Below are 18,028 nucleotides of genomic sequence, written 5' to 3'. Positions count from 1 at the left end.
GGGATTACAGGCATGCCCCACCGCGCTGGCTAGGTATAAATCTTGTGTGTTTCAAACTGATTCAGCTTCACTTCGTGATTTCCTCCTGTTCTCTGCATCCCTTCCTTAGAATCGCCTGTATTAGATAGGTTTCAGGTTTGGGATCATTTTGATCAGTTGCTTTTTGTTCATTGTATCAGAGTGTTTGCTCACATTATAGAAGGTGTGGGGAATGTTTCCTTCTTACCTTTTACATTCTTAGTTTATGTGTGTGCCTGAGTGGTGCTGGGGATTCAACCCAGGTGCTCTATTACTGAGCTACCTCCCAGACCTTTTTATTTTAAGACAGGGTCTCACTAAGTTGCCCTCCAACTTGGGATCTCCATCCTCAGCCTTCTGAGACCCTGGGATTACAGGAGTGTACCACCACATGGGGTTATATGTGTACTTTAATTTTTAAAAAGTTTATAGGAAATTACTTGCAAACTGTTGTTTAAGAAATCAGAATATGTTGGCATCGATTTTTTAATGAGTTTCCTAATGGTGTTATTAACAGATGTCTTTATTTTGAAATATGGAGGCGGGGAAAGTCCTAGCCAGGTGGTGTGTTCACATGAAGGTGCAAGGTGCTATCAGAAGGTGCCCTCTTTTTTTGTTTGGGGAGGGCAGGGTGGCCCATTCCTGCCTGGAGATGAGTGGCCGTCAGTCTTGAAAGCTTCATCCCCTTACCCTTTGAAGGGATCTGATTCTCAGGTTGACTCCTCTTTTGACGACAGCTCTCATGCTGCAGCACAGAGATCCTGTGTGATCTGTTCTCCTTTATTACAAAAAAAGAAAAGTGACTGGACTAAGGAGTGCACCCCATGTGTATTATACTGGGACTTGAAACCAGGGCCTTGCACATGGGAGGCAAGCTCTTTCTTAAAATTTTATTTTGAGATAGGCTCTGACCAAGATGCTCAGGCCAGCTTTGCTATTTTTATTTTATTTATTTATTTATTTTTTGGTGCTCGGGAACTAACCCAGCGTTTCATGTCAGGCTCTACCACTGAGCCACGTCCCCAGTCCCCAAGCGAACCTTGAGTTCAGAATCTCATGCCTTGGTCTTCTGAGCTGTGGGATCACTGGTGTGCACCACAGTATCAGGCTCCAGAAAGTAAAAAAAAATTAACTGGGGATTGAACCCAGGGACACTTCACCATTGAGGTACATCTGTGATGCTGTCCTCTAACTGGTGATCCTCCTGCCTCCCTCCCCTGGATTACAGGTGTGTGCCACCTCATCCTGCTAGGGAGTAAACTTGATTTATGGTGATCCTCTCATAAACTGGTTTTTAAAAATATACTTGTAGTTGCAGGTGGACACAGTACCTGTTGTTTGTGTGTTTCTTTCTTTTATGTGGTACTGAGGATGGAACCCAGTGCCTCACACGTGCCAGGCAAGTGCTCTACCACTGAGCCCCAGCCCAGCCCTCATAAACTCAACACTGACTGAACAGTTTTTAGAGGAACACCAGGTCATTAAACAGTTGCTGTTAACCAAACCAGGTAGAGTAGCCAGCTCTACCTAGTTTAGGTGGTGTTCTCCTAGAACAGGTATTTTATTGCTTCTTGGGCAACTGCTTCTTGCAAAAATGCCTTTAGAAAATAGGTGACTTTCTTTCTGAGGCCTCGGCTTACTCTCTAATTGCCCAGCTCTCCTGGTCTTCTTGGGCTGCTAGTGCCTGAGCCTGGAGCCTAGAGTTGGTGTCCACTGGAGTGTGAATATCAGGTTAGTACCTGTTTGTCTGACTCCATCCCAGGATCAGGCATGGGAACTCCTTGGAGGAATTCCCTGGTGATAGTTTAATGTAAAAAAGCCCCCCCTTTGTGTGTGTGTGTGTGTAAGGGGTCGGGGGTGGTACTGGGGATGAACCCAGGGGCTTGTGCACACTAGGCAGGTGCTGTACCGTGGGTTACATCCCTAGCCCAGAGAGCCCCTTTTAATAGGAGTTTTGGGTTCCAGATCTTGGATGTCCTGGTATTGATTCAGTCTTTTGCTGGGCATCTGGGCGGTGTCCCTTCTTACTTGAATGAACAGTGCTACAGTGGACACCTATCAAGAGTTATCAACATTAGTTGTGCTCCCATTGTAATTTGATGATATGCACTTATTTCAGATGTGTCAACATGCAGCTGAAATGGCTTGCAGTTTATCACTGAGACACAGAAGTGGGACCAGGATGCTTGTTTGATGTTTTGTTTTAGGTGCATCCTGTGTCTTATTGAAGCTTTTGTTTTCTGATCTTTGTTGAGCACATGAAATGACTTTTTTCTGCCCTTCCAGAAGTGTTTGACAGGCTGCTTCCCCTGGGAATCTCTCCTTAGTAATTACTGCTCCTTCCACAGCAGAGGGACGTTCTCATCCCTGTGCACATGGAAGAGCCAGTTTATCCCACTGAATTACATATTTTGGTTTCACAGGGTTGCTATGGAAATTGTAAATAGATAGTACCTTTCAGAGAAAGAATGGGGCTTTTATTTCAGATCATTGGTTCTTGTAATTTCTATTTTGGGCGTATGTATTACTAACATTAATTTTTTCACTATTGGGGACCGAACCCAGGGGCACTTTACCACTGAACTGCATTCCTAGCCCTTTTTTATTTTTTATTTTATTTATTTATTTTTTCCCGGTGCTGGGGATTGAACCCAGGGCCTTGTGCTTGCAAGGCCCTTTTTTGTTTTCTATTTTGAGACAGAATCTTGCCAAGTTGCCAAGAGTCTCCCTAGGTTGCTGAGACCGGCCACAAAATTTGATCATCCTGCCTCTTCAATCGCTGGGATTACAGGTGTGCAGGTCGTTGTGCTCCCCACCTATTATTTTTAGAACATGAATATGCATCAAAAAGCAAAGGTCCCTCAGCTCATGTCAGGAAATCAAGTATCCCTGACACTGGGCATACGTTGGGGCCAGAGAGGGCTGGCACCCAGCTGTTCCGCCTCGGCAGTCCTGCTGTCACTTCTCATTTGCCCTTCCGCAGCCATCCCTCCGCTGTGGCAGGCCCCGCACTCGCCCCTGCCGGCACGCCTACCATCCCCCCTTCCTCAGTGGTCGCCCTCCTGCACTCCTCCCAGTCCTCCCTCCGTGGGGTCTGGGGCGACGTTCCACACCCCTCGTGAGCACCCACCTCCGTCGCTCCTGCTGTCACCGGTCACCCCTTGCTGTCGCCCCTGCTCTCAGGACCCTCCTCCGCAGGGACCGCCCGCGGGCACTCCAGCAGCCACCACCCCCGCACCGGCCGCCTTTTGACCCGCGCAGCGGCTCTGACAGGTCTAAGTGCCTTTGTTCTGGCGGACACGCCCCTTCCCCTGCGCGGGCCGCGGTTGGCCGTCCGGGTCACGTGCGCCGACGCCCCACCCCCGTGGGAACCGGCTTTCGCGCGGCGCTCGGACCCGAGCGGCGGCCGTGGGCGCGGGGTCTGCGTCCCCACCGCGTGGCCCGGCGCAGGCGTTGCGCACTGGAAGGAACACGCCCCTCCTTCGCGGCGGTTTCTGGGGTCCAGCCTCAGGGACAGCCCGAAGCTGCTCCTGGAGCGGGCCTCGCCGCGGCGCCCGCCGGGGCTGCGCTGCTGCTTCTGACCGCGGGATTTCACGGCCGCCTCCCTCCCCGAGAGCGGGTGCACACGCTCCGCGAATGGCAGGTGCAGGTTTTGTTGATTGCGGTACTGAAGCTTGAACCGCACTCTACCACTGAGCCGCGTCCCCAGTCCTTTTTATTTCAAGACAGGGTCTCTCTAAGTTGCCCCCGCTGGCTTCGAACTTGCCATTTTCCTGCCTCAACATTCCAAGTCGCTGGGATTACAGGCCAGCGCCACCATTGCCGGCATTTTTGCTTTTAAATAATTTTTGGTTCTGATCAGAGGAACTGAGGGGCTCCTCCAAAGATCCATTGTAGTTGGAGAAAAATCAGGTAGCCCCCATCTGCAAGGTACAAAGCGACCCTCTTCTTTTTGTTAACCCTCCTCCTGCCATCGTTCCTAGGGGTGTGGACCTCTAGAGCACCTTCAGTTTTTCCTGTTTGCAACAAAAATTGGGCTCACCCAACCAGTGGGGCCCGACTTTCACTGTTGGCACACGGGTCTGCCTGCTGTTGGGGGCCCTGGCAGTGCAGCCCTCCCCAGATTCCCGTCTGGCATTTGCGAAATCTGGAACAGGTGCCTTGTCTAGGTGAGCTGCCACTCTGAGTAGACTGGGCTTTCCACGTGTGTTTTACAGGAACTGGTGGGAGATGCTTGGTACTTCCTGAGTTTCTTAGAAGGATCTGTTATTGAGACTTGTATCACACATCTTGCACCTGGTATTTCCATGGCGAGACCCTTTTCTGGTGTTTCATGTGACAAGTCACAGGACCTAAGGCTTAGGTGAGAGTTGTGTGCCCTGCAGGTGACTGTGAGCCATGGCTATGTACGTGAGGAAGCTGGGGACAGGCCCGACCTTTGAGTACCATGTTTAAGAGTTGGGCTACCAGGGCTGGGGAGATAGCTCAGCTGGTAGAGTGCTTGCCTTGCAAGCACAAGGCCCTGAGTTCGATCCCCAGTACCGCCAAAAAAAAAAAAAAAAAAAAGGGTGAAGAGTTGGGCTATTGCCTTAAGGGAATTGCACAGAGCATCTGAGCCAGGATCTGGAACGGTGCTCCCGAGGCTGAAGTGGCTGAAGTGTGGAGCCTCTGGGGGAGGGCACACAAGCTCTCCCACCTTAGGTGGAGCAGAGCTGGAGGAAGCCAGGTGCAGAGAGGGTGCTGGGAGGTGAGGCCGTGCAGTCTTGCCGTGCCATCTTAGGTTGACTGACCAGAGTCGAAGCTGCCCGAGCCGCCGTGACCTGGAGAAGACTGTTAGGACCGTCTTTCCTACCTGTATTGCCATAAAGACACTGTGGGGGGGGGGGGGGCGTCCTTCTCACGCCAAGGCCAGAAGATTGCCTTGAGCACTGGAGACTCACGGTGAGCTGATAGCACGCGGGTGGGGGGGGGGGGGTGTGATGGTCCTGAGTGAACACCTTGAAGCAGCCCTCCCCTTGCAGGAGCTTCCATGCCCCGTGCCTCTTGGTAGCATCCCTGGAGTTTTCCAGCCCTATCCAGAGATCCGTCTGTGCTCTCGTTCCTCCATGCATTTTGTTTTTTGTCTAGAAAGCGCAGGAGCATTGTGTTCTGTCTGTGAAGATCCCGTATATACGATCATTTAATAAAATGCATATGCTTTTATCTGGTTAACCAGCTGTTGTTTTAATTGGGTTTCTGGATCCAAAGAGCCCACATAAGAATGGGGGGGGGCAACCTCCTGCCATAATCAGCTCTGTGAGATCCCAGGATGGAGGTGGGCTTGCTGTGGAGCCCGTGGTTGGTAAGGGGCCCTGGACCCACTGAGGGGGCGAAGAGCAGCTCCTGGAGGCTGGAGGCTGGGGGAGTGTGAGACCTGAGCTTAGTTAGTGACCTGATGGCCCAGCCTGCAAGAGGAAGGGCAGGCCTGAGGCGCCCCCGCTCTCCCACGGCTCGCCCTCTGCAGCTGGGGGAGGCCCTTTCCTGCCACTGCCACTCAGTGTTGCTGTGCTGTTCTGGCTGCCAGCTGTGCTGGTGCTCTGAAGGCCGGGGCACCGCACTGTACCAGTCCCTCTAAGCCTGGTGGCTCTCAAGTGCAGTCCCAGGAAGGTCTGATCAGCAGGCCTGTGGGGCCGTCTGGGGAGTGTGGCACACACCAGCTTGAGCTGCAGGCTGCTCCGTGCTTGGTCAGACCCACCCTTGTTTTAGGTAAGAGTTTCCTGTGCTCCTGGAGACTTGGCTGGAGTCCTCGTTCCTCCTGAGCTGGGTCATGGTCAAGAGCACAGTGGCTGAGCTATATCCAGTGGCACTGTGGTGCCATGCCATCAACAGCTGTTTTCACCACAATCTGGTTGGTTTTGAGTAGGATTGAGGTCACACCTGTCACCTAGGCACCTGGGACTCCCCTCCTTCTCCTCTCTGGTTGATCAGAGAGTAGGGGGCCACTCTGCTTTTTAGATGTCCCTTCTTGCTTTTGAGATGTATTTTCTTTACATTAAAGCTTAAGGTCAAGCTAGACACATTAGCACAGGCCTGTAATCCCAGTGACTTGGGAGGTTGAGGCAGGAGGATCTCAAATTTGAGGCCAGCCTCTGCAATCTAGCAGCACTTGTCTCAATACGTAGTTCAGTGGTAGAGCACTCCTGGGTTCAATCCCCAGTACTAAAACCAAAAAAAGCCTCTAAGTCAGCTCAAGCTCTGAGGTGGTACAGGAGCAGGGATGCCAGCCCAGTAGAATAGTGCCGGGTAGTGGAGTCCCTCTGTGCTGAGGGGTGGCCTCACAGTGCTCTGGTTGCCATGGCAATGGCGCGTTGCAGAAACAAGATGCCTTGAGCACTGACCTAAGAGAACCAGGAGGGAGGGGGGTAGGTTAGTGCTCTGCCAACTTGCACCCAGTGCTGACACGCGGCCCCGGCCTGCCGTGGTTGACCAGCACGCCTGCCTCCTTTCCGCCCTCAGCCTGCAGCCGCATGTGAACTCCAGGCTGCCTTTTCTCATCCTGTAGCATAGGGGTTTAGACCAGGTGACCCTCAGCCACACCCAGGACTGTAGCTCTGTCCCTGGTGAGGTGGATGTGGACAGTAGTGAGAGGTGAAGGCCCCTGTCCTTAAATTTGGGTGCTTGTGATGAGGACCCCTGCTTTCTCTGCCTTGCTCCTCAGGCCAGTGGATGTGGCTGGGCAGGGCCCTGTGGCAGCCAGGCTGGGAGGGCAGCTGGCCCTTCAGGTGTTCCTTCTCCTTTCCCGTCTGTGAAGCTGTTCTGGTGGGACCAGCTGGAGGTGCCCACAGACCTTGTGCCCATGAATGCTGGAACCTCCCAGACCATCTCTGCTCCTGCTCCACCCCTGCAGTGTGAGCCCATTCCCCACCCCCTGCCCTGCTCCAGGAGCTGCCTGGTGCACGTGGCCCTGGACATGCTGTGTGGCCACGGTGGGTTTGTGGCATTGCACCATCTGCAGCCCACCTGCTTCCTCCAGCCGGGCTCCGCGGGGCCCTTCCTGGCCAAGTGCAGGCCCTCCCCACTCCATCTTGGAGTCCCCGAGGCACAGGAGCTGGGACAGAGGCCACCACCCTTCTCATTATGACTTATCAGGGAAAGGACGTGACCAGCGTACAAAGTGCAAACCCAAGTGCAAAGAATTCATTTAAAACTAAGAAGGATGATTTTCATGGAGCGCAGCATGCTTTCCTGCTGGGTGTGATTGAGGGATTTGCCATGAGAGTACCCAGAGTGCTGTAGGGAAGGATCCCAAAGAGAGACGCAGGTCTGGTTCAGGAACACCTCCTGACACTCAGCCCAGAGTCGGCCCTGGGAGAGTGGAGGCAGCTGCTCCCGGATGCTGGCGAGGCAGCAGGTGAAGCTCAGGTTGTCCCCTGGCCCACAGGAGCCACACGGTGCGCTTGCCCCTCTGCTTCCAGGTGTCCCTACCTGCACAGAACAACTGGGGACACGGAACGCAAGTACCACCTGCGCTACTACAAGACAGGCACGTGCATCCACGAGACGGACGCGCGCGGCCACTGTGTGAAAAACGGGCTGCACTGTGCCTTTGCACATGGTCCCCTGGACCTGCGGCCACCCGTGTGTGACATCAGGTGAGTGGACGTCCAAGGGGGCCCGCCCACCTCCCCGCTGCTCTGGCACCGCTGGCTCAAAGCCTTCCTTTCTCCAAGGCCCGGTTTCACTTGTGACGTGAAGATTGCGCATGTGCCCTGACTTGGCGCTTCCCCTCTGCATGCCACGGTGCTCAGGGCTCAGGTGCAGACTCACACTGTGCACAGGCTGCTGCAAGAAAGCCAGTCCTTCCTTGTATTTTGTTTTTTTTTTTTTGGACCCCCTTTGGTACTAGGGATTGAACCCCGGGATGCTCCAAGCTGCCTCTCCAACCCATTTCCCATTTTGGTTTTTATTTTGAGACAGGGTCTTGGTAAGTTGCCCAGGCTGGTCTCAAATTCGCAAGCCTCCAGCCTCAGCCTCTGGCCTCAGCCTCCCAAGTTGTTGGCAAGTTCTTCCTAAACAAAGCACAGCTGTTACATGGTTAGGATTTGGGTTGGGACTGTCATCCCAGGTGCAGGCTGCCCCCGAGGCTGTGACAACCTCCGTCCTGAGTGATCCAGGCAGTGGGCTGTGTGGAGTGGGAGGCCAGTGGTTCAGGAGCCAGGCGTTCCCCTGTCTTCCGCTCCCTGTGGAAGGGCTTGGGACGCTATAGAGCCATAACCACTGTGCTGTTGGTTGCAGGGAGCTGCAGGCTCAGGAAGCCTTGCAGAATGGCCAGCCCGGCAGTGGGGACGGCATGCCTGATCTGCAGCCCGGGGTCTTGGCCAGCCAGGCCATGATTGAAAAGATCCTGGGCGAGGACCCCCGGTGGCAAGGTAAGCCAGCTGCTTCCTTCCACTTGGGACCTGCTTGGTTCATTTTTGTTTGTAAGGTGACCTACAGGCGAATTACATGCATATGTGATTTTTTATAATGTGTTTCAATCCAATAGTTATCATCTTTCTTAATGTGCAGATTGCCCCCGTTTTGGCCAGAGGGAGCGTGCTTGATTTCCCAACTTCTCTAACCCCACACTTTGAACTTGGGTGTCTCCATTGCTTTCTGACGTGCCCAGGTTCTTGATCATGTTCTGCCTCAGACTAGCGTCCACGTGGAACAGGGTTGAGGACACAGGGCTGGAGGGCTGCCTCGCCATTTTAAAGTGAGCAGTTCAGGTCTGGGCCAACGCTTAGTGCAGGGTGTCTGCCTAGCGTGTGATGTGCGAGTCCCTTTCCATCCCCAGAACTTCAAAAAGTAATTAAAAAGTAAACTGGTGTGCTTACGTCGGCAGCACATACACCAAAATGGGAACGATACGGAGAAGCTTAGCATGGCTCCTGCGCAAGGATGACTCGCAAATTCGTGAAGCGTTCCATATTTTTAGGCCAAATGTTTTCCTTGATAAGAGGAGAATGATATATAATGGGGGTGGGGGGGTGGGGAGTGAGAGAAGAATGGAGGAACTTTAGATTATGTAGAAGGAAACAAGAGGAAGGAGGGTATGAAAGATGGTGGACTGAGACAGACATCATGACCCACGCACATGTATGCTCACACAAACGGTGTGAATCTACATCGTGCACAACCATAGAAACGAAATAATGTACCCCATTGTGTACAGTGAATCAAAATGCAATCTGTAAAAATATCAAAAGATAAATAATTAAATTTTAAAAAAATAAAATACATGAAACAAACAAACAAAAAACCACAAAAACAAAAAAGTAAAGTAGCATTTCGTACACTCAGTGTTGTGCCACCACCCACGCATTCCAGGACATTCTCGCCACCTGGAAGTGGGTGCCCACGAGCCTGCCCCTGCCGGCCCCAGCACCGCCCCCGCCTGTGTCCCAGGGTCTGCCTGTCTCACACGTCGTGGGCAGTGAGGTTCGGGTGTTTGTTTTGGCACTGGAGGTGGAACCCAGGGTGTGCTACCGCTGTGTTACACCCTCAGCCCTTTTTTAAAAGAAATTTTAGTAGGTGGACACAACACCTTTATTTTATTTACTTACGTATCGTATGTGGTGCTGAGGATGGAACCCATGCCTCACGTGTGCAGCCAAGTGCTCCACCCTGAGCTCGACCCGTCTCCCCTCAGCCCTTCTTATTTTATTCTGGGACAGGCCCTTGCCAAGTGGCCGAGGCTACTCGCCTCTGAGTAGCTGGGTGGCAGGTGTGGCCACTGCTCCTGCTGGCAGGGGAGTCTTAAGAACAGCTCTCCGAGTTCTGAGAGCTCTGACGGTCCTCCTGCTCCCGTGCCGAGGGCTCCTGCATGTGGATGGCGCCCTGGAGCTGCAGTGAGGGTCCTCTCCCTCACGCACCTTTCCTCCCCGGAGGGGCAAGTGGCCAGTTGCCAATGAGCCCAGGGAGGCATTTCCTGACTCCCTCCCACCTCAGCCTCCTCCCTGGGGCTCCCTTCCCCCTGTACCTTGGGGGTCCCGCTCATCAGCCTCCCACCCTGGCTGGGGTCCCTGGGACTCAGGCTATGCCCCCTTCTTGGCCCCACCCAAGGGCAGGGCTGTCAGGCGGTGGCCTCAGGTAACATCGAGGGTATTGGGCAGGGAGCATGGACACCGGCCCAGAGACCCTCCTCTGGGGAGGGATTCCAGAGGGATTCTGGCATGAGCCGTCGCCCGGTCAGAGAGCGGGGTGCGGGCACGGAGTCCTGGGGACAGGCTGTGGCCTGAGCCCCACCTGGGCTGCTGGCCGGGTGCTTTTGCGTTCCGTGTTCAGGCCCCCCCTGGGCAGATCCCTGGCTCCAGCTCAGGTGGGCGCCTAGTCAGCGTCCAGGGTGGGAGGTGACAGGCGCCACGTGCTGTTGGGGGGCTGGACTGTGGCGGGAGAGCGAGGAGGTGCTTTCAGGACCCTTCCGTCTCTCACTACTTTCACATGACTCCTGGCTGCTGCTGCTTCCTTTGGGATTAAATTTGCTCCCATGGAGTCAGCCTTTTGTTAAAAGCACTTGTATTTTTCAGGGCAGTTTCAGATCCGCACTTCCCTGGTGCTCCCTCCCTGCCCTGGCGGTGGAGCCTGCAGAGGCTGCCTCCCCCCACACCCATCCTGGTGCCGGGAAACACGGGGTTGCAGTGTTTGCGCGTCAGTTGTTTCCAACATGTTCACAGAGCCACAGGACCTCACCTCCGTCCACTTTGAACACTTTGTCCTGCAGCCTGCCGCAGGTCCACCTCTGCCTGGGTCTCATCGTGGCCCGGGCTTCTCCCTCCTGCTGTCCTCCGGTCTGCATGGGTGTCGGCATCCGGCTCCTGTGGCTGAGTGATGTCCCGTCTCCGTCGTGTGGGTGGATGTGCGGGCTACGCGGCCTTCTTGCTGTTGTGTCCGTGTTGCTGCAAGTGCAGGACAGGGATCCGTTCCCCTCTGTTTCAGACACCAACTTCGTGCTAGGCAGCTACAAGACGGAGCAGTGCCCTAAGCCGCCACGCCTGTGCCGCCAGGGCTACGCCTGCCCACACTACCACAACAGCAGGGACCGCCGGCGAGACCCCAGGAGGTTCCAGTACCGGTGAGCCAAACAGGCCTCGCTGCTGCGCATGCGCTTCTGCCTGTGCTGTCCTGGCCAGCAGCCCTGGGCCTTCTCCACCCTGGGCAGGTGCAGGGTGTGGAGCTCTCCTCTGCCCCCCTGCTGTGACCTGCTGCTCTGTGGGGTGGGGCGCGTCTCCTCAGGTGCTGCCTGCTGTGGGAGCTCTCGCGGGGGTGCCCTCAGACCCCGGGAGAGGAAGGTGTCTTCAGATGGGGCTGGTTGGAGGCAGGATGAAGGCCCAGGAGGTGGGTTTCATCTCAGGACTGGTTGTCAGAGCACTGGGTCCTTGAGGCTGGGTCCAGCACTCCCTGGCCCTCGCCTGTCTCTGGGCTTGGCCCCACCTGGACCTGTGCACCAGGAGGCCCTGCTGTCTTTCAGAACCAGGTTTGTTCCTTCCAGCTGCCCCTCCCATTGGCCTTCCCAGCTGGAAGGACTTGAACCCCACAGGGTGTCTGGGCCACTGGCCCTCCCAGCCCTCCATCCAGCCCTGTTTCCTGTGTTCAGAGCGAGGCTCTCTGCAGGTAGTTGTGTGCTCCTGCATGCCCAGGAGGCAGAGGTGGCTGGTTTGTGGTTCGTTGCTCTTCCCCAGTAGCTCAGAGAGGGACCCGAGCAGAGGTCTGCAGAGCAGCACTCCAGACTCTAGCCACCTGCCCTCCTCGGGAGGGGCGGAGATGGTAAAGAAAAAAGAGACAAAAACCAAAACACAGCAAAGGCCTCAGGTGGGAGCTGTTTTCAAGTGGAGGATCAGGGTTCCAGACGCAGCTGCACCAGTGGCAGGAGCTGGCCCGTGCATCTGCTTCCCCGGCCTTGTGGGCTGGCTTGGGGGTTCCGTGAGGTGTGGACGGGCTCCCAGCCTGCTTCCTGGCTTCAGGCAGGCGCTTGCCTTGATTATCTGTCCCCAAGCAGGGAAGAGGCACTGCCCTCTGCCAGGAGGGGTGTGACCTCCAGTGACTGCCCTTGTCCCTAGGTCCACGCCGTGCCCCAGTGTCAAGCATGGGGACGAGTGGGGGGAGCCCTCACGGTGTGCCGGCGGGGACGGCTGCCAGTACTGCCACTCCCGCACCGAGCAGCAGTTCCACCCAGAGGTAGGCGTCAGGATGGCCCCCTGCTGGCCAGGGTCACCTGTGCTCAGGGAGGCAAGGGGTGGGTGAGTGCCCTCTGGCCGCCTCTGGAGTCCCTGAGACCACCCTCAGGTTCGTGATTCACAGGAAGGACTCAGGACTTGGAGCCCCTTGGTCCATGGTAAACCTATTAAGAACAGGGATAAAAATCGCCCCAAACGGGGCACAGGGCCCACGCGGCCCCCAGCTGCACCCTGAGTCCAAGGCGAGGGGACTGCCCAGCCTGGCCCTGGGCCCCAGTGTGCTCCAGGGGCGTGCAGGGGCGGGACATGGCCTTTGGAGTCTGCCAGGAGCACACTTGACTCTGCACTTGCTGCGTCCCACTGAGCTCCGTCCCTTTCAGGACGCATCAGGTGCAAACGACTTGCCTGCGATTGGGCAGACAGCTGCCACAGGAACAGCCGGTACACATGTCCCTGTGGCGGGTCTCAGGGAGGAGGAGCAGGGGCCCCTGAGGGCCTCCCACCAGACCCCACCTGGGGTCCACCTCCTGTCAACAGCACCACACTCGGGACCACACCTTTTACTCTTTGGAACTGGGGCTGGAATCCTGGGTCACTCAATCACTGAGCCACATCCCCTCCCTTTTTTGTGTTTTTTATTTAGCAACAGGGTCTCGCTGAATTCCTGAGAGCCTTGCTAAGTTGCTGAGGCTGGCTTTGAATTAGAAATCCTCCTGTCTATCCTCCCAAGCCACTGGGACTATAGGCGCACACTGCTGTGCCTGGCTGGGACCACGCCTTTTACCGTGTGGCTTTGGGGGACATTCCAGATCTGGAACGTAGCAGGGGCGTTCACGCCTGCTCTGGGGGTTGTATGTTGTAATTCAGAGGTCTCTTCTCCGTGCCGTGATGGTGTTCGCGCTGGGCTCATGGAAGCCCAGATCCAGTCCAGCCTCGATGCTTCATTTTTATTTCCTAGATCTACAAATCCACCAAATGCAATGACATGCGCCAGACTGGCTACTGCCCTCGGGGTCCTTTTTGCGCTTTCGCACACATCGAAAGTGAGTAGACAGCAGAGGCCATCTCAGCTGCGCATGCCTGTGCTGAGGCTCCACGGGGTCTTGGTAGAGTTTGAGGCTATCCAGAGCAAGCTTGAGGACGGGAAGGCAGACGGGAGCTCCGAGGCTGTCGGGGACTGGGAGCGTGTGGAGCCACCCACTCCAGCTCCCTGGGCAGAAGCAGTCAGTGCCACGTGGGCCGGGCACCCTGCCTTCTGCAGCTGCTGCTGGCTGGGGCTGTGAAGAGCCTAGAGGGGCCCCACCTCCAGGCCTGCTGTCCTGGCTGAGCGCTCCCTGCCGGGGCTGAGTGGCCGCGTCCTTGTGGAGAGGGTGCCTGTCCACCCCAGCTTCAGGAGATCCTGGGCTGGGCAGCTCTTCCTGTTCACACAGTGTTGTCCCCTGCAGTAGTGAACCAGACCCTCCATCACGCTAGGCAAATGCTGTCCCTGAGCTGCTCTCCAGCCGCCTGTTTCAGTTTTTCAGAAGGTTTAAGTCTGGCGGTCTTGACATGAGCGGGCGCAGCGCTGGCTGTGCGGGTCATGAGCTGCCTCTGGAATTCTGGGCTCAAGCCGGCGCCCACGCTGGGCCACGTCCTGCCCCATTCCCTCCCATTCCTTTAGTGTGGGCATGGTTAGAGGCCCAGGGCCATGCCCCTCCTGTGGGAGGGGTTGTTGCTGACCAGTGCACTTTCAGCCCTACCTGGTGGGGGCCGTCGCCTCTCGGGGGGTCTCCAGCCAGCGGCTCCTCAGTGCCTGCTGCTCCTCTTTCTTGACAGAGACCCTCGCGATGGCAAGCAGCTGGGGCTGCCGCGATCTCAACTCCGCCAGCAGCACCTCAGCCCATGGCAGCCAGCCTGGAAACGTAAGTGGGCAGCACTGGGAAGGGGCCCTGTTGCTGGGGCAGCTGGACTGTGGGGGCAGAGACGGATGTGACATTTGGGCCATGTGCTTGAGAGACTCGGAGTTGGTGGCTCCTCCAGTGAGTCTAGAAGACCCACCCACATGCCTACTGCGCTGGGGGGACTGGCATCCTCAGCAGGCCCTCCCTCCCTCCTGCTCTGCAGGACCCATGGGGGTCATCAGGGCCCCACGTGGGCAGAGCTCTGTAGCAAGCGCTGTGATCTGGGGCTGCATCCTGCCCCCAGCCCCCGGGGTCTCGGGTTGGTATGAGGGGTCTTCTCCCTAGACCCCGCAGTCCTGGAGAACAGACCCTGTGGTGGCCACCTGCACTCAGGACAGGATGGTGACGAAGCTCTGGGTGCAGCGCAGGTAGCCGCGGGCAGGTGTGCAGGGCGCTGCGTTCCGGCCCTGAGCCCGCTGTGCCCAGCTACTGCTTTGCTTGGCACGTGTGTGCACGGGCTTTGCTCCTGGCTGTCTCCAGGGGGCAGAGTGTGGGTGGACTGGTGCCCGAGTCTCCGAGTCTCGCCCTCCCTGCTGCCCTCCCCTGGGTGTCGGGTCAGTCCCACTTCCAAGTCTGCCTGAGTTGCAGAGGGGTCTACAGGGGAGCTCGGGGGTCAGCCTCCGTGGTGGCCTCCAGTTCCTTCTGTGTTGGGGTGCGCAGGTCGTGCACACTGAGGGAGACCCTGGCCCATCCCTGGAGTGTGAGCACCTGTTGTGGGTGGTGGGACTCCCCTGCAGGGAGGGTTGGAAGTCAGTGTCCCCTGCACGCTCTGCTCGGGCCAGGGCTGCTGCTGGTGCTCTGTGCTGGAAACCAGCCTTCACAGCGCCATGCAGCACGCCCTGCACGGGGGCCCGGTGACCTCTGCAGGGCTGCCTCAATGCCGCTGCAGGTGCCGCCACCCTCAGGAGGCACAGCTGGGCTGCTCATGGTCACACTGCCCTCCTTTGCAGGGTCAGGCGCAGTGCCCTGGACCAGGCAGCCCTGGAGGTCTGGCGTCCAGCCCCACAGCATCCTTTTGCTTTTCCCCTGGGGTGGGACTGAACCTGGGGCGCTGTATTGCTGATCTGCACCCCAGCTGGCTTTTCATTGTGGGGCTGTGACCTCAGCACAGGCTGCACTTGAGTGTGTTGCCGCTGGAGACCCGCCTGGCCTAGAGGACGCTGCGTAGGGCTCGGAGTGTGCCTCTGCCCACCAGGCTGAGTCCTCACATCCTGACCCCAGTGGACCTGTCCTCCCGTCTGCTCTCGGCCCTGCCTGCCCTGCCTTACCACACCAGTGGCTTTTCTGTTGCAGCCAAAGCGCCGAGACCTGCTCGCTGAAGGTGGCCAGAAAGCCGGGGAGCCGGACAGCAAGCAGGTACAGGCTGAGGGCATGGCCGTCGGGCGTGGGCTCGCCGGTTAGCGTCTGTTCTGGAGTCTTCTTTCTGTCTGTGCGTGACCTTCGTTTTGGTGTTCAGAGACGTTTGTGTGGCCGGGTGCCCTCAGCCCCTTGCTGTCAGCACCCACAGCTGCTGCGACAAAGTGAGGAGCACCGAGAACCTTAGGTCTCCTTCCTGGAGGCTGGAATCCACGGTCCAGGCACGTGCTGGCCGCTTCCTGCTGGGACCTCCTCCCGGGCTTGGGGACACTGTCCTCACGCGCTCGACCCGTGTGTGCCGGTGTCCTAGTCTTCTTTTGGGAGGACCCCAGTCCAGGTGATTAGGGCCCCCATGTGGCCTCGCCTTCGCCTAGTTAGGACCCTGCTAACGGTTCACGTCCAGATTCCTGGGGGCCTGGACTCCTCGAGTGGCACTCAGGGGACAGGTGTGTCCTTGTGAGCCTGGTCTCTGGGCGCAGGCCTGAGCCCTCCTAGGGTTTTCCACAGGGGACCCGTCAGTGTGTCCCTTGAGGTCCCTGGCGCTCCTCGGGAAGCTGCGGCGGGGCCTGGGTGCCCCCAGCCCCAGGCTCCCTTAGGTCAGTTCAGACCAGGTTGCTTGTGCTGAAAGAGATCTTTTTCCTGACGCCGCCCTAAGGGCTCAAGGGGCTTGTTTTCTCCTTCACCGTGAGAGCGGTGGGTGCTTGAGGGGCTCTGGAGAGACCGGCCTCGGAGGTCCCTCTGGCCAAGTCCAGCTGGTACCCAGGCGCTTTGGCTCCAGTTCCTCCGCGGGGCGCCATCCTCCTTGGTGCCGCGGTGCCCCCCAGGGCTGCCCCAGCCCTCCTGGAGGGGCTGCGGGTGCCCGTGGGCCTCATGTCACTGCCCTGGGTAGACTGGGCCCTGTGACTGGCCGGCCGTCGCCCGTTCTCCCAGCAGCTCGAGTGGACCACTAGCATTGTTTAGCAAATGTTTTTCTTTTCATTTTGGGGGGATACCGGGGATTGAACTTGGGTGCTTTAATACTGAGCCACATCCCCAGCCCCCTTTTTAAATTTTGAGACAGGGTCTTGCTGAATTGTCCAGGCTGGCTTGGAACTTGTGATCCTTCTGCCTCAGCCTCTGAGTAACTGGGATGTCAGGCACATGTCCCTGCATCTGGCTCAAGTTAGTTTTCCACATTTTGTGCAAAGGGATGGTGTTCATTGTGACTGTTCCTGTGCCCACGGTACACGATGTAGCAACGTAGTCCGCCCTGCCCTCCCAGCGTCCCTCCCTTCCTCCTCCCTTTCCCGGTCCTGCTCCTCTACTGGCCTCCCTTTGCTTTTCATGAGATTCACCCTACATTTCTATTTCTTTTTGCTTTTTAAATATTTTTAAAAGAAAGCACATATCTTGTTTGTTTTGTTTTGTTTTGTTTTTGCTTTTGCTATCAGGGATTGAACCCAGGGTGCTTAACCATGGAGTCATGTCCTGAGCCCTTTTTGTTTATTTTTTAAATTTTTTTAAAAATATGTTTTAGTTGTCAGTGGACATTTATTTACTTATATGTGGTGCCAAGACTCAAACCCAGTGCCTCACACATGCCAGGCAACTGTTCTACTCCTGAGCCACAACCCCAATCCCTTGTTTTTTTATTTTGAGACAGGGTCTCACTAAGTTGCTGAGGCTGGCCTTGAACTCACAATCCTCCAGCCTTAACTTCCGAAGTTGCTGGGATTACAGGCATGTGCCACTGTGCCCAACCATACCTTGTTTTTTTAGATCAGTGTATCACGATTCCATGATGCACTTAGTGGACTCCAGTACAGTGTAAGCATAACTTCATGTGCACTGGGAAAACAAAATTCTCTGTGAAATCCCTGGGACTTACCTTTCTGGGCTCTTTGCTCCATTGCAGCGTGTGGAACTCAACATGCGGTGTGGTACCTCTGAATCTCCTCTGTTTAATTACTTGGTAGCTAAGGGAACCTCTGAAGCACATTTAAAAAATTAGCAGGACAGTTCAAAGTAAATGCAACTTAATTTAGTTATATGTGGTTAAAAAAAAAGATTAAAGTCAATGTAAAAATCAATCTGAAATGTGAAATGTTACCAGTTAAGTACAGCCAACAAGCCCGTGTTCCTCAGTCTTAAGTCCAGGGGAGCCAGAGTGTGGGCAGAACAGGCTCCAGAGGTACCTGTGGGCTGCCCTCATACCAGCCCTGGGGCAGGAGGACCCCAGAGGTAGCTGCTGGGTCAGCTGCCACTCCTGGGGCGGTGTCCTGTCCGAGGTGGGCAGGGCCCCGCGGCTCTTCCCACCTGGCTCAGGGTTCAGCAGCCCTGGGCCTGGGCAGCTTGGCTGATTTGTCTCTGCACTGAGTCTCACCTGCACCCTGAGTCCTACTCCGTGCCTGCCTTGGAGCTGCGGGAACAGCAGTGGGCACTGCTTCCAGGGGACTCAGGCCAGCGTGGTGGGTCCCAAGCTGCTTTGGGACCTCTGGTCAGCCAGAAGGCTGGAGTATCAGTGGCTCCGAGGTCAGCCTC

The 18,028-nt window shown here is 56.4% G+C and overlaps 1 protein-coding gene across 5 annotated transcripts in view; it reads left to right on the top strand.

The window, feature by feature from the left end:
• Positions 1-18,028, top strand: part of UNKL (unk like zinc finger) — a 34,917-nt gene that overhangs the window by 1,787 nt on the left and 15,102 nt on the right. For 4 of the 5 annotated variants that reach the window (XM_079121890.1, XM_079121888.1, XM_079121889.1 and 1 more), the window contains exons 3-9: positions 7,473-7,649; positions 8,293-8,426; positions 10,975-11,110; positions 12,096-12,213; positions 13,171-13,255; positions 14,028-14,113; positions 15,446-15,508. In XM_079121890.1, the coding sequence (XP_078978016.1) occupies positions 7,473-7,649; positions 8,293-8,426; positions 10,975-11,110; positions 12,096-12,213; positions 13,171-13,255; positions 14,028-14,113; positions 15,446-15,508 (799 nt within the window). The remainder of the gene's footprint in view (positions 1-7,472; positions 7,650-8,292; positions 8,427-10,974; positions 11,111-12,095; positions 12,214-13,170; positions 13,256-14,027; positions 14,114-15,445; positions 15,509-18,028) is intronic. The other variant, XM_079121891.1, reaches the window with a different exon arrangement.

The sequence above is a fragment of the Sciurus vulgaris genome (assembly GCF_902686455.1).
Source record: "Sciurus vulgaris genome assembly, chromosome: 18".
Classification (NCBI taxonomy): domain Eukaryota; kingdom Metazoa; phylum Chordata; class Mammalia; order Rodentia; family Sciuridae; genus Sciurus; species Sciurus vulgaris.
Note: the sequence above shows the minus strand (reverse complement) of the source record. Positions and strands in the feature narration are given on the sequence as shown.